The sequence below is a fragment of the Schistocerca cancellata genome, chromosome 6 (genome assembly GCF_023864275.1).
Source record: "Schistocerca cancellata isolate TAMUIC-IGC-003103 chromosome 6, iqSchCanc2.1, whole genome shotgun sequence".
Classification (NCBI taxonomy): Eukaryota; Metazoa; Arthropoda; class Insecta; order Orthoptera; family Acrididae; genus Schistocerca; species Schistocerca cancellata.
The window spans coordinates 401352105-401374910 of NC_064631.1; the positions used below are offsets into that span (position 1 = coordinate 401352105).

The 22806-nt window shown below is 44.2% G+C and overlaps 1 protein-coding gene across 1 annotated transcript in view; it reads left to right on the forward strand.

Annotated features, from left to right (window-relative positions):
• LOC126190851 (probable cytochrome P450 6a14) overlaps positions 1-22806 on the forward strand; it is a 113018-nt gene that overhangs the window by 88991 nt on the left and 1221 nt on the right. The window contains exon 6 of the mRNA XM_049931439.1: positions 14161-14412. Coding sequence (XP_049787396.1) covers positions 14161-14412 — 252 coding nt within the window. The remainder of the gene's footprint in view (positions 1-14160; positions 14413-22806) is intronic.

Genomic DNA, 22806 nt, shown 5'->3' on the forward strand with positions numbered 1-22806 from the left:
CCCGTCATTGGTCTTAGAGCCATCTGTATAAATGAAGGTCATATTAATGAACTTCGAACGAAGTTCGACAAAACGGGAGTGGTATACCGAACCGGGGGTAACCTCCTTTGGGAGCGAGCTGAGGTCAAGGTGGACGCGAACCTGAGCCTGGAGCCAAGGTGGCGTGTGGCTCTCGCCCACTCGAAAGGTTGCAGGGAGTGAAAAATTAAGGTGTTGAAGGAGGCGACGAAAGCGAGCTCCAGGCGGTAGCAGGGCAGAGACATACAACCCGTATTGACGGTCGAGAGAGTCATCAAAAAAGGAACGATAAGACGGGTGATCGGGCATTGCCAGTAGCCGACAGGCATACCGACAAAGCAGTAAATCGCGCCGGTAGATGAGTGGCAACTCACCAGCGTCAGCATGAAGACTCTCGACGGGACTAGTATAAAACGCGACGATCGCAAGTCGTAAACCCCGATGTTGTATGGAGTTGAGGCGGCGTAAGATGGATGGCCGTGCAGAGGAGTATACGAAGCTCCCATAAGCCAGCTTGGAGCGGACGATCGACCGATATAGGCGAAGTAGGACGGTTCGATCCGCTCCCCACGACATACCACTGAGAACACGGAGGACATTTAGAGAACGGGTACAACGGGCAGCCAAATATGACACATGTGGAGACCAACTAAGTTTCCTGTCAAATGTAAGACCTAAAAATTTTGTTGTCTCCACGAATGGGAGAGCAACGGGACCGAGTCGTAAGGACGGTGGGAGAAACTCTTTGTAGCGCCAGAAGTTAATACAGACCGTCTTCTCGGCAGAAAAACGGAAGCCATTGGCGACACTCCAGGAGTAAAGACTGTCAAGAGAACGCTGAAGACAGCGCTCCAGGAAACACGTACGCTGCGCGCTGCAATAGATGGTAAAATCGTCCACGAAAAGGGAGCATGATACATCAGCTGGGAGGCAATCCATTATTGGATTGATCGCTATGGCGAAGAGAGCGACGCTCAAAACTGTGCCCTGTGGCACCCCATTCTCCTGGCGAAAGGTGTCTGACAGGACAGAACCCACACGTACCCTGAACTGTCGATCCATTAAAAAGGAATGAATAAAAAGAGGGAGGCGACCGCGAAGGCCCCATGTATGCATGGTGCGGAGAATGCCCGCCCTCCAACAGGTGTCGTAAGCCTTCTCCAAATCAAAGAACACAGCCGCGGTCGGGCGCTTCCGCAAGAAGTTATTCATAATGAAGGTCGACAAGGTAACCAGATGGTCAACAGCAGAGCGGCGCCTACGAAATCCACATTGCACATTGGTAAGTAGGCGTCGAGACTCGAGCAGCCAAACCAAACGAGAGTGAACCATTCGCTCCATCACTTTACAGACGCAGCTGGTAAGCGAGATGGGTCGATAACTGGAAGGCAAGTGCTTGTCCTTCCCCGGCTTAGGAATCGGGACAACAATAGACTCGCGCCAGCATGCGGGAACATGTCCCTCAATCCAGATGCGATTGTAAGTACGAAGAAGAAAACCTTTACCCGCAGGAGAAAGGTTCTTCAGCATCTGAATATGAATAGAATCAGGCCCTGGAGCGGAGGACCGTGATCGGCCAAGTGCGTTTTCGAGTTCCCGCATGGTGAATGGGGCATTATAACTTTCACGATTCGAGGAGCGGAAGTTAGGTGGCCTAGCCTCCTCTGCCTGTTTGCGGGGGAGGAAGGCAGGGTGGTAATGAGCGGAGTTCGAAACCTCTACGAAAAAGCGGCCGAAGGCATTGGAGACAGCCTCAGGAGCCACAAGGACGTCATTCGCGACCGTCAAGCCAGAAACTGGTGAGTGGATCTTAGTGCCAGATAGCCGGCGCAGGCTACCCCAGACAACAGAAGGAGTAAAACTGTTGAAGGTGCTTGTGAAAGCAGCCCAGCTGGCTTTCTTGCTTTCTTTAATAATACGACGACACTGTGCACGTAATCGTTTATAATTGATACAATTCGCCACTGTAGGGTGGCGTTTAAAGGTGCGTAAAGCACGTCGACGAGCACGTAAAGCGTCTCTACATGCTGCGGTACGCGACGTGGAGAAGAAGTAGGGTGAGGGATGGAATATTCAGCAGCAGTGAGAATGACTTCCGTGAGGTGTGCGACCTGACGATCGCAGCTTGTGAAGGTTTGATCCTGAAAGGTCGCCCTGGAAGAGAAGAGCCCCTAGTCTCCTTTGGAGATGGTCCAACTAGATGAGCACGGAGAGGGGGTATGCTGCAGGAGATTTATAACACACGGGAAATGGTCGCTCGAATATGTATCAGAAAGTGCATACCACTCAAACCGGCGTGCAAGTTGGGGAGTACATATAGAGAGGTCTAAATGGGAATAGGTGTGAGATGTGTCCGAAAGAAAAGTAGGGGGCCAGTATTGAGGCAGACAAGATTGAGCGGGTTGAAAAGGTGTGCTAACAGGGAGCCCCTCGGGCAGGATGCTGGAGAGCCTCAAAGGGGATGGTGGGCATTGAAGTCTCCAGTTAACAATAATGGTGCAGGTAGCTGAGCAATAAGTTGCATCATGTCTGCCCTGGTAATGGCAGACGACGATGGAGTGTAAACGGTACAAATGGAAAATGGAAAAGTGGGGAGAGTAATGCGGATGGCAACTACCTGCAGGCCGGTGTGCAACGGGATGGGATCGTAGTAAATATCATCCCGGACCAGCAACATAACCCCTCCATGAGCCGGAATACCTACCACAGGGGGTAGGTCAAAACGCACAGAGGTGTAGTGTGCCAAGGCAATTTGATCGCATGGGCGTAGCTTCGTTTCCTGGAGGGCTACGACGAGCGGACGGTGCAAGCGGAGCAGCAACTTCAAGTCCTCTCGGTTGGAGCGAATGCTGCGAATATTCCAGTGAATAAGTGCCATCGTAAGAAGAAAAGGATGATGAAAGAAGGGGTCACCTCGAAGGCCGCTGAGGGCCTGGCTTCGAGCGAGCACTGCCGCCGCTATCAGTAGGCGGACAGTCATCGTCCATTGGGTCTATAGGTTCATCGGCCATCTTGGTAAGATGGCCGGGAGGGGAAGCTTCCGCCGCCGGTGAACGGCCAGATGTTCGGCTACCAGCGGTGCGGCCAGGCGAAACGGATGACGGCCTGGGGCGGCAACCGCTGGGTGGCGCAGGAGAAGAAATGAGCCGTGGCGGAGAAGGAGAACAGTGCTTCCTATGAGCCTTCTTGGAAGGTCGTTTGGTGGAAGGACCGGTCGAAGGCTGGGAGGTCGAGGTACGTAGGAAGTCTGCACGGGACGGTTCCTTCTTGAAGGCCGTGCATCTGACTTTGGGGTCTTCGTCTTAGCAGAAGCTGATGAAGGGGCTGGTGTCTGTGGGGTGATGGGAGGAAGAGGAGACGTCAACCACGCGATCTTAGCACTGGCCGAACGGACGACCGTGGTACTGAAGGTCAGATCGCATGTCTGGGTTGCCACCTCCATGGTAGTCCGAGGAGAGGCGAGGACAGTACTGTATTTCCCCGCTGGGAGCAGCGTGGGCTTCCTACTAGCCAATAGCTTGCGAGCAGCCGAGGTGGACACTTTCTCTTTGACCCGAATTTCTTGGATACATCCTTCTTCCTTATAGACAGGACAGTTGCGGGAGGATGCGGCATGGTCACCCTGACAGTTCACACAACGAGGAGACGGAGGTGGACAGTCACCCTCATGGGCATCCCTGCCACAAGTGACACATTTAGCCGCATTGGAACAAGACTGTCGAGTGTGACTGAAACGCTGACACTGGTAGCAGCGCGTAGGTGTCGGGACATAGGGGCGAACAGAAATAACCTCGTAGCCCGCCTTGATGCGCGATGGCAGCTTAACACTATCAAAGGTCAAGAAAAGTGTCCGGGTCGGTACAAGGTCATTGTTGACCTTTTTCATGACCCTATGGACAGCCGTCACGCCCTGCTCAGCGAGGAAAGATTTAATCTCCTCGTCAGTCAATCCGTCGAGGGATCTAGTATAGATCACACCACGAGACGAATTCAAAGTTCGGTGAGCCTCCACCCGGACAGGGAACGTGTACAGGAGTGTGGCCCGAAGCAGTTTTTGTGCCTGAAAGGCGCTCTCAGTTTCTAGTAATAAGCTACCGTTATGCAACCTGGTACAAGATTTGACAGATCCGGCTATGGCATCTACGCCCTTCTGGATAACGAAAGGGTTGACAGAGGAAAAATCCTTTCCGTCCTCAGATCGAGAAACGACGAGGAACTGTGGGGCAGGCGGTAATACTTTTGTCACTGGTGGCTGGTCATGTTTCCGTTTTTGGGCAGAAGTCGAGAGAGATGGAGTGAAATCCATTGCGGAGGAGTCCCCCATGATTGCCAGCGTCTCCGATGGCGCCCTCCTTCCTTGTGGGGACCCTCTCAGAGGGCACTCCCGCCTTAGGTGAATGTTTACACCTCATGTCACACCTCCCGAGAAACAGACGGAGGGACCAATCGGCATGGTCGGAAGGTATCAGCTCTGGCAATCACCCCTCCCTGGGCCTGGCCTTTACCAGGGGGTACGTGCGTGCCGTACATGTCTACCCAGGGCGGGGAATTACGCGTTACCCCGTCACCGGCTACGCGTGCGAACGCGTGGGTCGGCCTTCAGGCGCGCACAGGGAGGAAGGAAGAAGAGGAAAAAGAAGAGAGAGGGAGAGAGAGGACAGACTGTCTCAAACGCCGAGGCGGAGACCAGAGAAGGCAAGGAGAAGAAGGCAATGTGAAGGCAAGGAGAAGGCAATGTGAAGGCAAGGAGAAGAAGACAAGGGAAAGAGTAAGGAAGACAGTGAGGTGGAGAAGAGCAAAGAAAGGAACCAACCAAAGGAAGGAAGAAACGAGAAGTGAAAAAGCAAAATGACCGCAAATAGAGGTCGTGGAACCGTCCGTCTCCGGACGCAGGCGCTAACTACCCCCTTGAGGGGGAGGGACTCCTTTTAGTCGCCTCTTACGACAGGCAGGAATACCTCGGGCCTATTCTAATCCCCGGACCCGCAGGGGGGACGTATTAAGTTGTCAGTATGTAGGGAGCGATAAAATGTAAGTAATGTTTGGCGTTAGGTTGACTTATCTCTAACAGACTAATGTTTTATTAAACGTACTAAACCATTCAGCGAAGTAAACCAGAAAATAACATTCATCTCTCTCTTTCTGTCTCTATACTATAAGGTATAGACTTCAGCTTACCACGTAACACAGATTAATTCAAACTGGTTACATTATCAAAATCTTAATGTTCACCACTAACTCATCTTTCTTAGACTGTTAAATCATAAGTTTGTTTTACTAACACATTCCGAAGTCACAAGAGACTGTACACGTCAATGACTAGGCGAAACAATTATGCTAATAGCTGGAAATTCTCTGTCCTTGGATTTCTGTTCCCAAAACGCACACAAGCCGCTAATCAGTAAATAACAACGTATCGATTATGTATTTATTTTTACTTACGATGCACGTAAGGTAAAGGTTCTCCCGTTCCTCGGTGAGCGACGGCGTCAATACTCAGAGATATATTTTGCTGTGATATGACCATAGCCTCTGACTTTATTTCTGTATTTGTTTGTTATTAATTTACGTAAATTCCTATTAACTTTCCTTTATAAAGCAGAAGTGTTATAAAGATTACTATCATCAGTCGCTTTACCTATAATAATAATATCATAACTTCCTTTTATTAATGGTGGTTGTAAAATAATACAATTAATTCGTGATAATTGACATTTCTCGAACAAAGAATATACATGATATTTTTCGCAAAAAACGTAACATTCGATAACTACTAGTGTCTTTAATAAAATATTATTTCCTTATGTTTTATTATTTTACAATTTCTGCTATTCTCTTTCTGTTTATTTCTGTTTCTTTCAAATTTTAAGCTATTTCTTTTCTTCTCTTGGGTGCTTCAGTTAACGTTAAGGGAAAGTTACATTGATTCCAATCAAAGTACCTGGACTCCAAATTTATTTTTGATCATCTAGGCTTTATTAAGTTCTCTATTTCAGCAGCACAACGACGATTCGTGTGAACGAGAGCCAGTAAAAGTAAACTCTATATGAAACGATAGTAATAAAAAAAAGAGTACAAAAAGCCTATGTGCCACCGACATTTTTGGCCTTATATTATATAAGGAAAACGAAATTTAGCCTCTTTAGTTGTTGGCTCTGTGTGGGCCCACTATTATGTCCTATTTTAATTGCAACTCGTCATTTAAAGTTAGCGGTAATAGTAGCGTTGTCACGTGTTTACTCCAATGGTCCCAGTTTGGTATGGCTTTCGGATTACTGGGAAAGTCACAACAATTAACGGGCAGCTTCCGCTGTAATAACACCATTCTAGAATTCACTATAAAAATTCTAGTGTCTAAATTAATTCAGTGAGTTTGAGCCCTCTGCTCAGTGAGAATTCAATAATCTGTCTATTCACAATTACGGCAATAACACTGTTACCTCATTGTATGCCAATACATCCGACAAAATCGCAATCACTCACCTTCGGAGTGTGCTGATCACCGAATTACATCTATATCCGCATGTCAGGAAAACCCAAATTCTTTGGAGTACACAAACAGGCACTGGTTAACGTGCAGAGAACCAGCCAGTAGGACGACTTATTGTAGAGCAACTTAAACACCAATTATCAATGTCTGGCCTAGAGAGAGCATTCACTGCACATTGTAGTAAACTGTCAATCATTTCCTACAACCCGTTAAACTTACATTCACGTACAGAGACTTCCGTTGATCTTGACTTAATAACAACGATCAGAATTCAGTGCACCGTAGAACAATCACTGATAGTATTAACGTTCGACATACTAAAATCCTCGAAAAACAACTGTAAACTTACTCAAAAGCTATTCTTATGAATCGAGTACTTAAACTGTAACTATCGATACGACAGCTCACCCGGTAGTCTTTCAGCCGAAACACCACCTTGTATAAGCTCTTATATTCAACCGAACCGCTCAAGATCCAGTACCCCACTGGCCATAGCCCCATCTTAAAACCAACTGGGAACCATTCAACAAACAAACGTACAGCGCTACCATTAATTTCAACAATCAGTTCATTAAATTCTACAGCCGTCGGCTCTTGCTTCTGTGGCTATCGCCTGTTAGATAAAATCTTTGCCACAGACTGGTACTGCTGGCGACGAGCTGAATCGCACCGTCTTTGGTCGCTCGCTTGCTGGTACTGGAGGAAAATCTGACAGCATCCAGGCTAAAACATTTTTTAAAAACAAACACATGTAAGAAAACCTTATACTAACATGTATTTCAGTTCTCCAACGTCTCTCTATGAACTGACCAAGTTGCTAATACAACAAGATAAGCCGAATTAACATTCGTGACGACAATTAAAACTTTAACAATACTTTTTGACCTGTCACAAACCCATCAGAAAAAGAAAAATAGAGTCCATCAAAAAGTAAACAAAATAAACATGAGTATTGGCAAAAATTAAGTGACGAGGTATAAAATTATGAACGCAATACATGAACCAAAACTGCCTGGAAAATACTCAACGTGATGAGAACGAGAAATAGAGATCGGGCTGGTATCAGCACAATACGTGTGGATCGTCAGGTGCGGTTTTCTCAGGGAATTTTGAGAGAAGACAGAGTTTAGCATGAAAGCTATAGGATACTCGGGCAGAAAAGTGAGGGATCTAAGAGATGCCAGCAATAAGTCGTTATGAAGCAGGCCATGCAGTAAAACTTCAGATTGGTAAAGCCCCGGGAACAGGCAGTGCATATACTAAGCTTACAAAAGTTGCACCCATAGTTTTTTGTTAGATTCTGGCAAGGGTCTTTGACAAATGTTTAAAACGCGAGCACATTAGTCATGAATTTTAAAAAAACTTATTTTACTTCAAATATATGAAAAAAATGATCGAAGAGAATCTAAAAACTAAACGTATTAGCGTGGTGCCTTTAGTAAGCACACTGTATAGCAGATACTTAAAGAAACGGGTAGAGGGACAAGTAGTAAAAACAGAAGAGCAAACTGGGATTTCGATCTGAACTCTCCTGCACTGATGTAATACTTCCTTTACTAAATTTAATACAGAAGAGATTGGCTGGAAATCAGAATATCCACTTGGTATTAGTGGATCTATACCAGGCATACAACATGATCCCGCTAAGTAACTTGTGGGAGAGAATGTTAGTGGTATCTGTAAGACTAATGTATTAGCTGTGAAAGAGTTTTATACAGGACCATCAGTTGTATAAAGATTAATAGACAGGTATCCGCTGAATTTACAATGTCACAGGACTCCAACAAGAATGTACTTTAGCCCCTACTCTGTTCAAAATCCGTATGGAACAGGCATTACAAGAACGGAAACGTAAGTGCTTCGGCATGAGAATTTCAGGTGGAACAGAAACGTTGTGTACATCACTTTCTGCGGACGACCAGGTGATTATTGCAACAGATGTTGAAGATTTGGAACATACGTTCCCAAAGCTCAAAACTGAATATCTTGCAGTGGTAGAGTATAAGACAGCGAATTTGGAAAGTGATTTAAAGATAAAAGAATGTAAAGTTTTTGAATACCTAGGGGTATCATTATCAGTTAGTGAAAAACGTACAGAAAAAATATAAAAAAATTAAGATGGACAAGGCAAGAAGACAATCCCACAGTTAAATTCTGCCGTATAGAAAAAAGTAACAATCAGAACCAAAAAAGTAATATATCATACAATTGCGGCAAGTATTGTGACGTATGAATTAAAGAGACAAGCAGAGGGCTCTTGCAATAGAAATGGACTACTGGAGGAGGGGTAGCGGAGTATCAAGATTCGATCACGTAACAAAAGTAGAAATGCGAAGAAAAACGGAAGTTGATAAGACTATTGTAGACACAATTGAAACAAAAAGGCAACTTTCGTATGGGCGTCTAGAAAGGATGGATGGCAGAAGATAGCCGAAACGAGTATGGCAGTGGATAATTCTGGTGGAAGAAAAGGTGGTAGTGCAGCAAGAACATGGACACACTTTGTAGATGAAGCAATGCAAGGTAAAATCTGCAGTACGGAGACTGGATGGACAAGAAGCAATGAAAAACAGGAAGCGAGAAACGGCGACAACTGAAAGGTTTAGGGAAGGGAACGTCTGGAAAAGAGGTGACGTTGTTCTTGCAACAACCTGTACGGTACATTTAGAGAACCGGAAAGACAGAGAATCGCTAATATTGGTAGAAATTACCCTTCACCACTCACTGAAAAGTGGCTTGCGGAGTATCCAGAGAGATTTTGGTAAATGGGAATAAACTGTAGGAAAAGACCCCTGATAGCATAAAATACAAAGGAGGTGATATGGACATATGGCAGGAAATGCGTTCCACTGGGGATATACACGCTTGAAGATGAAAGATTTTTGACAGTTTACGTTTCTGTGATTGAAATGGGCATGTTCTGTCTGCACCAATGTTTTAGCTCTGCGCCAAAGAGTGCAGTGAACTGGAGCACCACGATTATTAGTCGACAATTTGGCATGGTGTCTAACATCATTCGGGAATTAACTGACTGAAAGGTATCGTTTATGAATTACCCAAGCTGTTTTTCATATTTTTCCTGACTTCGTGTTGCGTATCACATGCACATTGTTGGTGCTTGCTTGTACATCAGGCGGAATGCCAATAGTATGATCTGCAGAGCACATGTCAGCTGACTTTGTATGACTGGTAGGAGGGGGGGAGGAGGTGGTGCGGGGTATTGGTAGAGGTGATACGGAGAAAAAGAATGGCGTAGAGAGGCTATTATGAGGGGCGTTCCATTAATAATGCAACGCATTTTTTCTGAAATCAGGTTGGTTTTGTTCAGCATTCAGATACACCATATTATTCCCTACTCTTATGGCTACAAAACCATATTTCTCAACATAATCCCCGTTCAATGCGGTTGCCTTACGCCACCTTACTGGATGGGCCTGTATGCCCGATTGGCACCATTTTGCTGGTTGACGTCGGAGCGAACGTCTTGAAGGATCAATAATCTCCCTATTATCCACGTACTGCTTTACTCGGAGTGCTTTTTTTCATAGGGCCAAACAGATGGAAGTCGGAAGGTGCGAGATCCGGGCCATATGGTGGATGATGAAATGGTTCAAATGGCTCTGAGCACTATGTGACTTAACTTCTAAGGTCATCGATCCCCTAGAACTACTTAAACCTAACTAACCTAAGGACATCACACACATCCATGCCCGAGACAGGATTCGAACCTGCGACCGTAGTTGCGCGCGGTTCCAGACTGAAGCGCCTAGAACAGCTCGGCCACTGCGGCCGGCGTGGATAATGAAGAGTAGACCAATCAACTTTTGTGAGGTCCTGTCGGGCGCGCAGACTTGTGTGCGTCGTTGCATTGTCATGCAGAAGGAGAAGTTCGTTTGCATTTTTGTGACCATTTATATGCTGAAGTCGGTTCTTCAGTTTCCTGAGGTTAGCACAATACGCTTCAGAGCTGACTGTTGCTCCCATGAGGGAGGATAAACAGAATGAGCCCTCCACAATCCCAGTAGACCGTCGCGTCGACTTTACCGGATGGGGGTGCAGCACTGAACTTTTGCTTCAGTGGAGAGGTGGTGTGGCGCCACACCATGGATTGCCATTTTGTTTCCGGTTCGAAGTGATGAAATCATGTTTCATAGTCTGTGACGATGTTAGTCAAGCAGTTTCTTGCGGGTGGTCCCTCGTTGCTCTTTATGGTCTTCTGTTAGGCGGCGAACAGTCCAGTTGGCACACACTGTAACATTACATGAGCATGTCCTATATAGTCAGATCTACTTTGCGTCACGTGCGTGTAGGGGAGTCGAAACCGGTAGTGACCCATGACGTCATACCAACTTGAGATTTATTTTATACATATCATTCATTTCTAAATTTTATTGATTATTTACAGAGTAATGAATTTAATTATGTACAACGTTTGATAGGTAATGAGTTTTAATGAGATAGATATAAACATGTTTTGACATAGCAAATCACCTTGTTGCATTACGCATGATATGTTTTCTCTTTGTAAGAACAAAAACTTCCGTGTTGCTCGAGTGCGCGATCAAGTAGTCGTCGAGTGCGGATCTGCTGCAACTTTCATGAATGGGCATAGAATTGTCAATTTACAACCCGGAGTTGATTTAAAAATTATTCTAGGCAACCACGGCCCGACTTTGGTGCAAACAAATCGCGCGCAAATTCTTAAATATCGGTAAGGAGTTTAAGATACGCGGCTGGATATCGGGCGTTATCGTCGCGTGCGTGATTCAGTAACATTAACCGCAATTTACGGACATTAGCTTGATAATAACTATCAAAGCGGCATTATAATCGTCTTAATGCTTAAACCAAGCGAGAAGCGATTTACTGCCGAGATACAACAAATATTAATCATTGCATAGTCAGCTTGTTGATACGTTGCTTAGCAACTCATAAATGGATAGTGACAGAATTACTGAAACGATCTTTTAAGTCTCAATGACACATCAGAAACTAATTACTCTAACTGAGTGACTTCTGGATTGGACGAGCCTTTTTTTATTTCAGCTAACTGGTATTAATAAACTTCTTGCGTGGTTGACACTTCATCAGTGGTGTCGCGCTCATTCAGTTTAGTAGAACGATAGATAGTAGTAGCTACGCTACTATTTATAGTTTTAAAATAAAAGATGGCACATACGTTTTTTTCTTTCGGTCATCAGTCTTCTCAAACCAGAGGCACGAGTGACGCTCTCTCACAGCACTACGATATCGTGAATCACCACACCCATGTGCCCCCTTCTCACCACATTTCTGCATTGAAAACTCTGAGATACAGCCGCGGTACGAAGAAGGAAGAAAGAAGGGGAAAGATCAGCGAAAGAAACGGAGCAAAGAGAGAAGGGGAGGTCACGAAACCTTTGAGTACCCAAACTGGTAGACGAGCGTGTCGGCACTATCAACAGAGTAGTCGAGTTGAGCGGCGAGGTGTTTGGTTGTGACCCGTCGAGTGCCTCGAATGAGAATATCCGCAAGTTCCAGCATGACAGGAGTCACAACGTTGTCCGGTCGGTCGACATGCAGGAGATCTGACAGGTTTGCGCGACCTTGTTGTGATGACAGATGCCTCGCCCGACGACTCACCGTGCTTTTGTTCACTGCCCCCGTCTCCGCAGACAATCTACAAGCGCCTATGAATATCTGCGATATTATGGTTTAACTCCAAAAGAAACTCAAAGATAGCTCTCTATTTGCAAAGTACCTTCATTCCATGTGCTATTTTGAAGGCTACGTATAGTGTCGCCAACTATCGGAACTTGATGAAACTATGCGGGCTGTACCGGGAATATTCCACGATGTCCCAGCAATTCCGCATTTTTTTTAACAGAAAGTGTCCTAGGAAAAAATGTGTCGCATTACTTCATCTACATCTACATCTAAGTAATTACTCTGCTATTCACAATAAAGTGCCTGGCAGAGGCTTCAATGAATCACCTTCAAGCTGTCTCTCTACCGTTCCACTCTCGAACGGCACGCGGGAAAAACGAGCTCTTAAATTTTTCTGTGCAAGCCCTGATTTATTTTATCGTGATGATCATTTCTCCCTATGTAGGTGGGTGCCAAAAGAATGTTTTCGCACGAGAAGAACCTGTCGCAACGAAAAACGTCTTTGTTTTAATGATTGCCACTCCAATTCACGTATCATGTCTGTGACACCATCTCCCCTAATACAAAACGAGCTGCCCTTCTTTGTACTTTTTCGATGTCATCTGTCAGTCCCACCTGATGCGGATCCCACACCGCACAGCAATACTCCAGAGTAGGGCGGACAAGCGTGGTGTAAGCAGTCTCTTCAGTAGACCTGTTGCACCGTCTAAGTGTTTTACCGATGAATTGCAGTCTTTGATTTGCTCTACACACAATATTATTTATGTGATCGTTCCAATTTAGGTTATTTGTAATCGTAATACCTAAGTATTTAGTTGAATTTACAGCCTTCAGATTTGTGTGACTTATCGCATAATCGAAATTTAGCTGATGTCTTTTAGTACTCATGTGAATAACTTCACACTTTTCCTTATTCAGGGTCAATTTTCACTTTTCGCACCATACAGATATCTTATCTAAATCATTTGGCAAGTAGTTTTGATCATGTTATGGCTTTACAAGACGGTAAATGACAGCATCATTTGCAAACAATCTAAGACGGCTACTCAAATTGTCTCCTATGACGTTAATATAGATCAGGAACAATAGAGGGCCTATAATATTTCCTTGGGGAACGCCGGATATTACTTCTGTTTTACTCGATGGATGACTTTCCGTCTATTACTACGAACTGTGACCTTTCTGATAGGAAATCACGAATCCAGTCGCACAACTGAGGCCATACTCCGTAGGCACGCAGTTTGGTTAGAAGACGCTTGTGAGGAACGGTGTCGAAAGCCTTCTGGAAATCTAAAAATATGGAATCAATTTGACATCCTCTGTCGATAGCACTTATTAATTCACGAGTATAAAGAGCTAGTTGTGTTTCACAAGAACGATATTTTCTGAAACCGTTCTGACTATGTGTCAATAAATTTTTTTCTTCGAGGTAATTCATAATGTTCGAACACAGTATATGTTCCAAGACCCTACTGCAAATCGACGTTAGTGATAAAGGCCTGTAATTCAAAGGATTACTCCTACTTCCCATTTTGGGTATTGGCGTGACTTGAGCAGTTTTCCGGACTTTAGGTACGGATCTTCCTGTGAGCGAGTGGTTGTTTATAATTGCTAAATATGGAGCTAATTTATCAGAATACTCTGAGAGGAACCTGACTGGTATACAATCTGGACAGGAGGCCTTGCCTTTATTAAGTGATTTAAGCTGCTTCGTTACTCCGAGGATATCTGCTTCTGTTTTTCTCATCTTGGCAGTTGTTCTTGATTGGAATTCAGTAATATTTACTTCGTCTTCTTTGGAGAAGGATTTTCGGAAAACCGTGTTCAATAAATCTGCTTTAATGGCACTGTCATCAGTGACTTCACCGCTTTTATCGCGCAGTGAAGGTATTGATTGTGTCTTGCCACTGGTGTACTTACTTAACACTCCTCGCACAATGTAGTACTAAAACATCAAATTCGAGCTACGTCGCCTTGTAGTCTGAGGCAATCGCTGTGGCTTTCAGAGACGCTGCGGAAGTACCCTCCAGTGCCGCTGCTGAACCGCGAGGTGACGCAGCCGTACAGCGTGCCGGGCACCGACTGGACGCTGGAGAAGGGCGTCGCCGTCTTCTTCCCCGTGATGGCGATGCAGTACGACCCGCAGTACTTCCCACATCCGGAACGCTTCGATCCGGAGCGCTTCTCGGAAGAAGAGAAGAGCAAGAGGCCCAGCTGCGTGTATATGCCGTTCGGCGACGGACCACGGGCTTGTATCGGTAAGTCCATAACTTTAGCGAAACATACTCTTTTTCACTGACTTTCTCAACCGAACGTCTACTGTCTGTAAAATAAATACACCGTAAAAGTTAGTCACTATCAGAAGACGCCACATTAATACCGTGCGCAATTACCCTTGATAATGATATCAATTCGGCGAGAGAGGAAGCCCACGAGTTTCTATAGATATTCTGTTTTCAGCATAAGTAACTCACGCCTGGTGATTAAACCCTGCAGAGTTTAGGGAAGGCTATTACCGCTGAAAGAACCGGTTTTCGGTTATATCGTTTTTTCCCAGTCACTTTAACCTGGCTATTAAAACCGCTCAAAATATCGGTTTCTCAAATAAATGATTTTCGGTTTCTTTAATAATTTATCTTCTACAATAAATGTGGTAATTGAACAGAGATTGAAAAATTTTGGCTCTCTCAGTTTCAAGATACACAGAATCAAAATATTAAAGTTAGTAGGAGAATAAAAGATAACACAGACCGTCCACCGTTCGCTGCTTAGGTAATTTCCTACAATGATTGTCTATCGAAGTTTAAAACGGCTCTGAGCACTATGGGACTTAACATCTGAGGTCATCAGTCCCCTAGAACTTAGAACTACTTAAACCTAACTAACCTAAGGACATCACACACATTCACGGAAGTGACCGTGTGAAATCAAGCGCTGTCATGACACAGTATCTACTTGTCTGCAATGTCTGGTCTCACGCGATATTCACTCTTTTCCTGAATCTTTCAAAGACATCTATGTAAAACACTTGATTGACAGTTTATCGTGGAGGAGCAAATTCTTTATGCACGATACCAATACTGTCAAAAAAGCAAATCATCGTTGTTCTGATATTTCATTTGCTTATTCCAGCTTTTTTCGGTCGAGGAGATGTCTCAGCGTGCCAACCCTCACCTTGCCGCTTGCCTCAGGATCGTACTAAAAAATCCAGGATTCATCACTTGTGAACAGGTGCCTGAACCATTCGAGGTCATTGGCAATCCTCTCAAGAATGCACATGTTTCTTCGATTGTCCTTTTGCTCAGTTATGAGGTCTCTCAGCACAATTTTGACACAAACCTTTCGAACGTGCAAAACGTCGGTCAAAATTTGATGTAAGGTGAAAGTATTTAAGTTCAAGATGTCACATATCATCCTTATTGATAAACGTCTGTCCGATCTCGCAAGAGCACGCACACGTTCGATGTTAAGTTGAACGTCTCCCTGAGCGAAGTTAAGCTTCAACGTGTATTCGGCCTTCCAGAAATGATTTGTGCCAGCGAAAAACTTGTGCTCTTCATAAGGAATGTTCGCCATAGGCCTATTTCAACTTTTAGAAGGTGACACTCGCGGACTCCCCAATTGTAACACAAAATTTGATGGCCTAACGTTGCTCTAAATTCCGCAGTTTCATTTTCGTAACACACAACGAAAACACAAGTTCTTTGATGGAGGTCTCAAAAATCACGTGATGGCTGTACGGAACTGAAACTCGAACTGTGTATCTGGAAGGGATGAACACAGGTCTACACACGTAGAATAACACAGCATTGCCAGATCGCTCGCAGTGTTTTCATTATCATTGCTTTTCTCACACGCTTCGTATATTCCAAAGTCGCGTTTTCACGTTGATGCATCTTCCTACGCTGGTTCCATATAACCGAGTCTCACAATCTCGCTTCCCCCGACAAACACACATTACATCATTGACAAAAGTTACGTCAGCGGTATTAGTCGCGCAAATAAAGTTGACACTTGGCGCGCTGGCTGATGGGAGCGACAGTAAATGGAATATGCCTTTACAGTCGCTCCCATCAGCTACCGCGCCGAGTGTCAACTTTGCGCGTATAATAGAAGGTAGCAGTGGCAGAATATTACCAGTTCTGCATCATCTGCAGCGCTCCAAAACAAGTATGCTATTTTAGTGCGGCGAGTAACATTTCATCTGGGGAGCTTATGCACAATTTTAATTTGCCTAACATGAATTAATCTTGCAGTTAAAGTGAGACATGTGACAATTTTGCTTTGTATGCGTATGTACTATAAATGTCCCCTTTCAAGTCCCATGTCTTGTATTTTATCATGTCATAGTTCCTTTAAATGGGCCATTGTCGAGCAGTGTCGAGTATAAAGCCCGAGGTCCGTGCTTAGAACCGACTGACGCTAGGATTTTTTCCTAGCAGCTGACTTCGCTTTGGCAATGCGTTTTGTATATGGCAAACTGAAGTTGTGCAGTGGTTCGGGTATTCCATTTCTTACTGTTGATCACTCCCTAATGGATGAAACCCTAACGGACTGGTTGAGCCGGTTTTCAAGTCTGATGAACATCCAGTAAGACTGTTTTGTAACGTATTGTCATATTCCAACGAAACTTAGTTCCAGTACAATACCTTAACAATTATATAAGTTCACCTATATTCATTATCGAGAGAACCGCAGTGAAACTCAGTCATCTTGTGGGCAACTGAGCGTGACGACTCAAAGCAGTACCTGGCACTTTCTAGTCAAAGATGTGTCTGAATCTTGTATTTGTTGGAGGGAAAACTCACAGATTCTCTTATTTGCTTGATAAGCACTACAGAAATCGTCTTATTTTTCAAATAGTTTTATTGCGCAGTATATGGGATAGAATTTACTTAGAAGTAACATTCATTATTGATACTGCAAAGTCAAAGCTGTGTTTGAGTTTTTATGGACAAAAGGAAGGTAGAGATTGGAAATGGATGAGGAATAGGGGCTACTTGCCTTGGGCAGCAACAAGGGACCCACTAAGCTTGGCGTCCCGTACGTGGGACGGATCACCGTCAACAGTGGTACATATTCAACAGCCTGTGAGAGGCTGCCCCAGGTCACTGGCGTAAAGTCTGGGCACCAGGAACTCTACGTCACCACCTCTCCTACCATCATTGGCCTAACATTAACGATGAAAAAATCTTTCACTGGCTGCATTTCAATTGTCTACCTTTGAGTCACGCACCAACGCACGTGCGGACATTACCGACCTCCACTACTAGGGAAAGCTGTTAATGATGGACAGGCTAATGCCTGTCATTTCATTTCCTTTTTTATAGTTACTCGAAAGCATATTTTCATTCGTTTTCGGCCGTTACTCCGTATCCACGATGCGTCAGCCGCTTGTTGAGATGGTTCTGCATTTATTTGCTGGAGAGATTTCGTTTTGGAATAAGTCTACTTTAGCGGCACGTGAGAAACAGAGCAATTCAGTTTCTTCAGAAGCTACGGAGAGCTTTGGAAGCGCAAGGACAAACTGAACGTAAATTTCTTCAGTCTTTTCGGCACATATTAAGGAAAAATTAAAGATTGAACAGGCAGTTCGTCGTATCAGACGTTTCTCAAGTATCGACAGCAGAGCAATCATCATGTGATCCATCAGCGTACCTGATGATAGCTCATTTGAATTCGAAATTGGTCTAACATGTCTAACACGACGAGCAGGCCGTTCATTCGAGAACTTTTCCTTCATGAAACAACCATTTTTAAAGGTATTTGTTTTATTTATTTATTTATTTATTTATTTAACCTGGCAAGATTAGGGCCATCAGGCCCTCTCTTACATCTAACCAGGCATTCTACTTATTTTACATTCATACGTTTTAGTAGGCATGTTAAACTACATCTAGTACAAAAAGTGAAATAAACAATTAGAAATACATACATATAGAGTTTATATTCGTAGATCATAGGTACTGTTATAATTAGACACTATTGAAGAGACAAATTTTAGATAGAAGTGCTGGCAGCAGGGAGTGTGAGGGAGACTCATGGTGAAGGGAGGAGAAGAATAGAGAGACATGATGAAACATAATTAAGGAAATATAAAGGAAAAGAAGATTGCGTGGCTAATAGAGATAGATGAAGAGGAAGGCATCTGAGGAGCAAGATAGGAGACGCTATCTTTGCTATTTGACGGATGAGAGGATTGGCCTGGTACATAAATTTTGTGGAGAACTTTATGAAGATGATAGTAGGAAATGCTTCAACTTCTTCTTAAAAGCAGCAGGAGATTGAATTTTGCGCAAGGTAAGGGGCAGTTTGTTCCAGAGGCGGACAGCGGCAACTGAGAAGGAGTTTGCAAAAGTTTTTGTTTTGTGAGTGGGCACAGTTAGGATACCAAATAAGAGTGACCTCGTGTTTCGATTATGATGGCATGACAGGTTTTTAATCTCTGAAGCAAGGTACTGGGGTGCTTGCGCGACGAGGAGTCTGTGAAGTAGACATAGAGTGTGGTAGTCACGCAATTTGTCCGGCCGCAGCCACCCTAGCTCGGAGTATGAAGCACTAACATGATCATATCGGCGAATGTTGCAGGTGTAACGCACACAGGCATTCATGGTTAGCTCTAGCCGTCTTTTGTTTTCACTACTCGTGCCTTGCTGAATCACATCACAATAGTGGAGGTTCGGTAGAACGAGTGCTTGCACGAGCTGGCGTTTCAAGTCCTGTGGAAATATGTTCCGAAACTTTTTGAGAGCATAGAGACAAGCAGACGTCTTTCGGCACACTGCGACTGTATTCTCCGCCCAGTTGAGATGCTCATCCAAAGTTACACCCAAGTTCTTCACTGTTTTCTGATATGGTATTGGAGTACCGTCGAGCAGAATAGGAGGTAGCCGTTCGCGGAAATCTGAACTTATTAATTTCTGATGGGCTATTAAGATTACTTGCGTCTTTTTTGCATTTAGTTTAAGCCCCAGGTTTTTCGCCCATGTTACTACTGAAGACAGATCATCATTCATCTGAGCGATTGCAGTGTTTACGTCTTCAGGTCTGACGCTTAGGTAAAGTTGGAGGTCGTCGGCATAGAAATGATATTTACAGGAGGACAGAACCGACGAAATATCGTTGACATATAAAGAAAACAAAAGTGGTCCTAAGACTGATCCTTGTGGCACTCCTGAGGAAACATGTTTCCAGGAAGATTTTTCATTTACGCAGACAACACATTGCTGTCTGTCTTTTATGTAGCTTTCAAACCATCTCATTGCACTATCAGAGAAATTAAGCAGTTGCATTTTTCTGAGCAATATGTCAAAGTTAACAGTGTCAAAAGCTTTGCTGAAGTCCAGTAGCGTCAATACTGTTGCCTTTCGATTGTCGATGGCACATTTCAGATCAGTTACTTTAATTAGAGCAGTGTTTGTGCTGTGATGTTTACGGAAACCGGATTGAAATTCGTCATATAGGCTGAATTCATGCAAGTGTTCAGTGATTTGGTCATGAACAATATATTCAAGTGCTTTGGAAACAGCAGGCAGTATGCTAATTGGTCGGTAATCACTAGGCAGTTGCGGGTTTTCGATCTTAGGGATGGGTCGAATTATGCTTCTTTTCCATGCAGTGGGGTATATTCCGTTCACGAGGGAAAAATTAAATATGTCAGTTAAGACAGGTACTAAGATATCGGCAACATTCTTAATCATGGTTATACCGATACTGTCGTTGCCTATTGCATCAGAAGAGATTCTCATTATTGCTTTTCTTGCCGTATTTGTTGTTACATGTTTTAGATGGAAGGTATCGTTGTTAGTTATCCTGTTTGGGGACTCTTGTGGACGGTAATTATCAGCCGTGCTGGTATTCAGAGGTGCAGAGAAGAATTCATTTAATTCGTTAGCTGACACATGAAAAGTAGTTTCCGATTTTGCCTTTCCGACCCCCAAGCTACGGAGATTCTTCCATAGAGTCGTGGGCGTCAGATCGCTGCATACAAGGGAGCGAGCGTGCCTGATTTTAGCATTGCGAATGCATTGTTTCACTCTGTTCCGTAGCTTTCTGTATTCTTCGAAACGCTCGGGTTTCGGATCTGCCTTGAAACGCCTGTGGGCAGCATCCCTATTAGTCATCATTTGACGTAATTCAGCTGTCAGCCATGGAGCAGGAGATTTTCTTACACGGATTGTGCGCACAGGTGCATGTGTGTCATAGAGGGCAGTGAGTTTATCACCAAGTTCATTAATTTTGCCGTCGATTGTAGGTTCTCTGATTATTTGATGCCATGAGATTTCTGAGCAATCGGCTGTTAGAGCGTCAAGGTCAATACGTTTCATGTTCCTACAAGTTATGTAACGCGATTTGATCCTTGGGGGCTGCACAGAGTAGGCCAGGAATATTACATCATGTGCTGAGAGGCCAGGGGCCGATGTTTGACCAACATCTCTTACTTTGTCAGTCTGTTTCGTTGCGATTACGTCTATAAGAGTATGACTGTGCGCCGTATGGTGTGTAGGTTGTAATGGAAGAATGTTCATGCTATTGCAACTAAACAGTCTTCTTAGGTTTATTGCGGAGGGAGTGTCTCTTAGCATGTCTATGTTCAAGTCACCCATTACGATGACATGTTCGTATTGACACTGAAGTGAATGTAATTCCGACTGGAAGGAACTCATTGAGTTTATTTTTGGCGGCTTGTACACGACGCCAGTCAAGATTTTCCGACTTTGTATATTTATTTCAATGAACATGAATTCAGCCTCTTTTTCTTCAGCAGGATTTGACGTACATAAGACTTTCGCTTTGAGATCTGTTCGTATATACGCGCCGACCCCGCCACCTCGCTTTTTTGATCTGTCTGCCCTAAGAAATGTGTACCCTGGGAGATGAATAGATGCAGAGGATATGTGTGGTTTCAACCACGTTTCGGATAAGAGGATTACGTGGTAGTTTAGTTGCTTGAAGAGGAGGCTAAGTTCTTCGTAATGTGCAGGTAAAGACTGGATGTTGCAGTGAGCTGCTAAAAGCTCTGACACGTTCCGCTGGGCGGCCTGGAACAGGGTGGCAGACTGGTTTGTCCCTTTGTTGGGCACTACCTGCCGCGAGGGGCACTGGCTTCCGCCAAGTGACATAACACAGGGGTGTCCAAGATTTTGCACGCCCTGTTTGTGACTCTGCGAGTGCCGAAAGAAAGGCGACTGCAAGAGATTTCCTGGGGTTGCGGGAGTATAGAAAATGGATTAGTGGTATTCGGTGCAAGGAGAATATGACCAAAATAGTGACGGCTGTGTGTCACTGTATATCCTATGTCGTAAGAGGAGAAATGTAATTCGCGTATTTGAAACAGGTTAGGGTGGAAATAAGGGAAAGGGGAGCGATTTAAGAGGCCGATGCTGCCAGCAGAGAGAAGTAAGCTTAATAATTAATAGATTATCGTAGTAAGCTAGAATTAAATTGAAATTTGCTAAAGTGATACTGGTAGTGATTATCGTAGGAAGCTACAATTAGATTGAAATTCGCTAAAGTGATACTGATGGTGATTTTTGTTATGAACAATTTAAACCGAAGAGATGGGTGATTACTGAACTAAAAAAGAGAGTAATAATTGCAATAGAACTATTACAGAATGGAAGAGAATAAACTGAGAAAATGAAAAAAGTATTAGCATTAACTAAAATTAAGTATTGGTTAGAGCTACAGACACAAAGAAATAGTGAAAAGTTGATACAGTTACAAAAACAATTAGTTGAAGGTACAAATATGGGTATAATTGAAAAATTAATACAATTACAAGACTATATCTGAGTATAGGGCTGTTACAATTTGCAAATGGTGTTAAGTTTGCACTTTTGGCTCGAGTATCTTCACTTAATACTATTCAGTTCTGTCATGTTTGTGACTGTCTTCTTTCCAGCTGCTGTCTTAATGATTACTCTGCCATCCTGAGTCCACACATTCTGAAGACCGAAATGGGATATGGCACTGTTTAAAATCTTTAGCCGTTCGTGTGTCAGATCTTCCCTTATTGTAAGCCCTGTCTTTGCTAACTTTTTCTTCTGGGTAAAGATCTCTGCCCTTTTTCGGTACGAGAGAAATTTAATTATTATTGGACGAGGTTTGGTAGCACCTGGTAGTTTTCGTCCCACCCGATGGCTCCTGTCAATGTCTGCCTTGGTCACTTCAACACCTAATTTTTCACGCGCAACCTCTATAAGCAGGTTGTCCGTGTCTTCTTCCTTATTTTCTGCTACTCCAAACAGTCGTAGACTATTTCGCCTTTGGTACTGTTCTAGCTCGTCTGTTGCGGCAGATAGTTTCACTTCCAACTCTCGTGCCTTTTTCTCGTATTCAGACACAGACTTTTTTAGTGCTGTAATTTCGGCAGTATTGGCCTCAACAGTTTCACGCATTTTGGCCAATACTGCTGCCGTTACAGTATCTGATATAGTGCCTGCTATCAGATCGAGATTTTTTTTATCGCGAAGCGCAGCGTTTACCTCAGGGCGGACCAGCTCCGCTATACCGGGAGCCGCGGCCGCACCTTCCGCCAAGAGCAGACCCGCCGCACCTGCTGCTTCCCCGCTGCTGGACGCGCTGCTGTTGACTCTTCTGTTTACCATTTTCTCGAAGATATTGGCGGAGCACAGAAAAAAAATAGCACT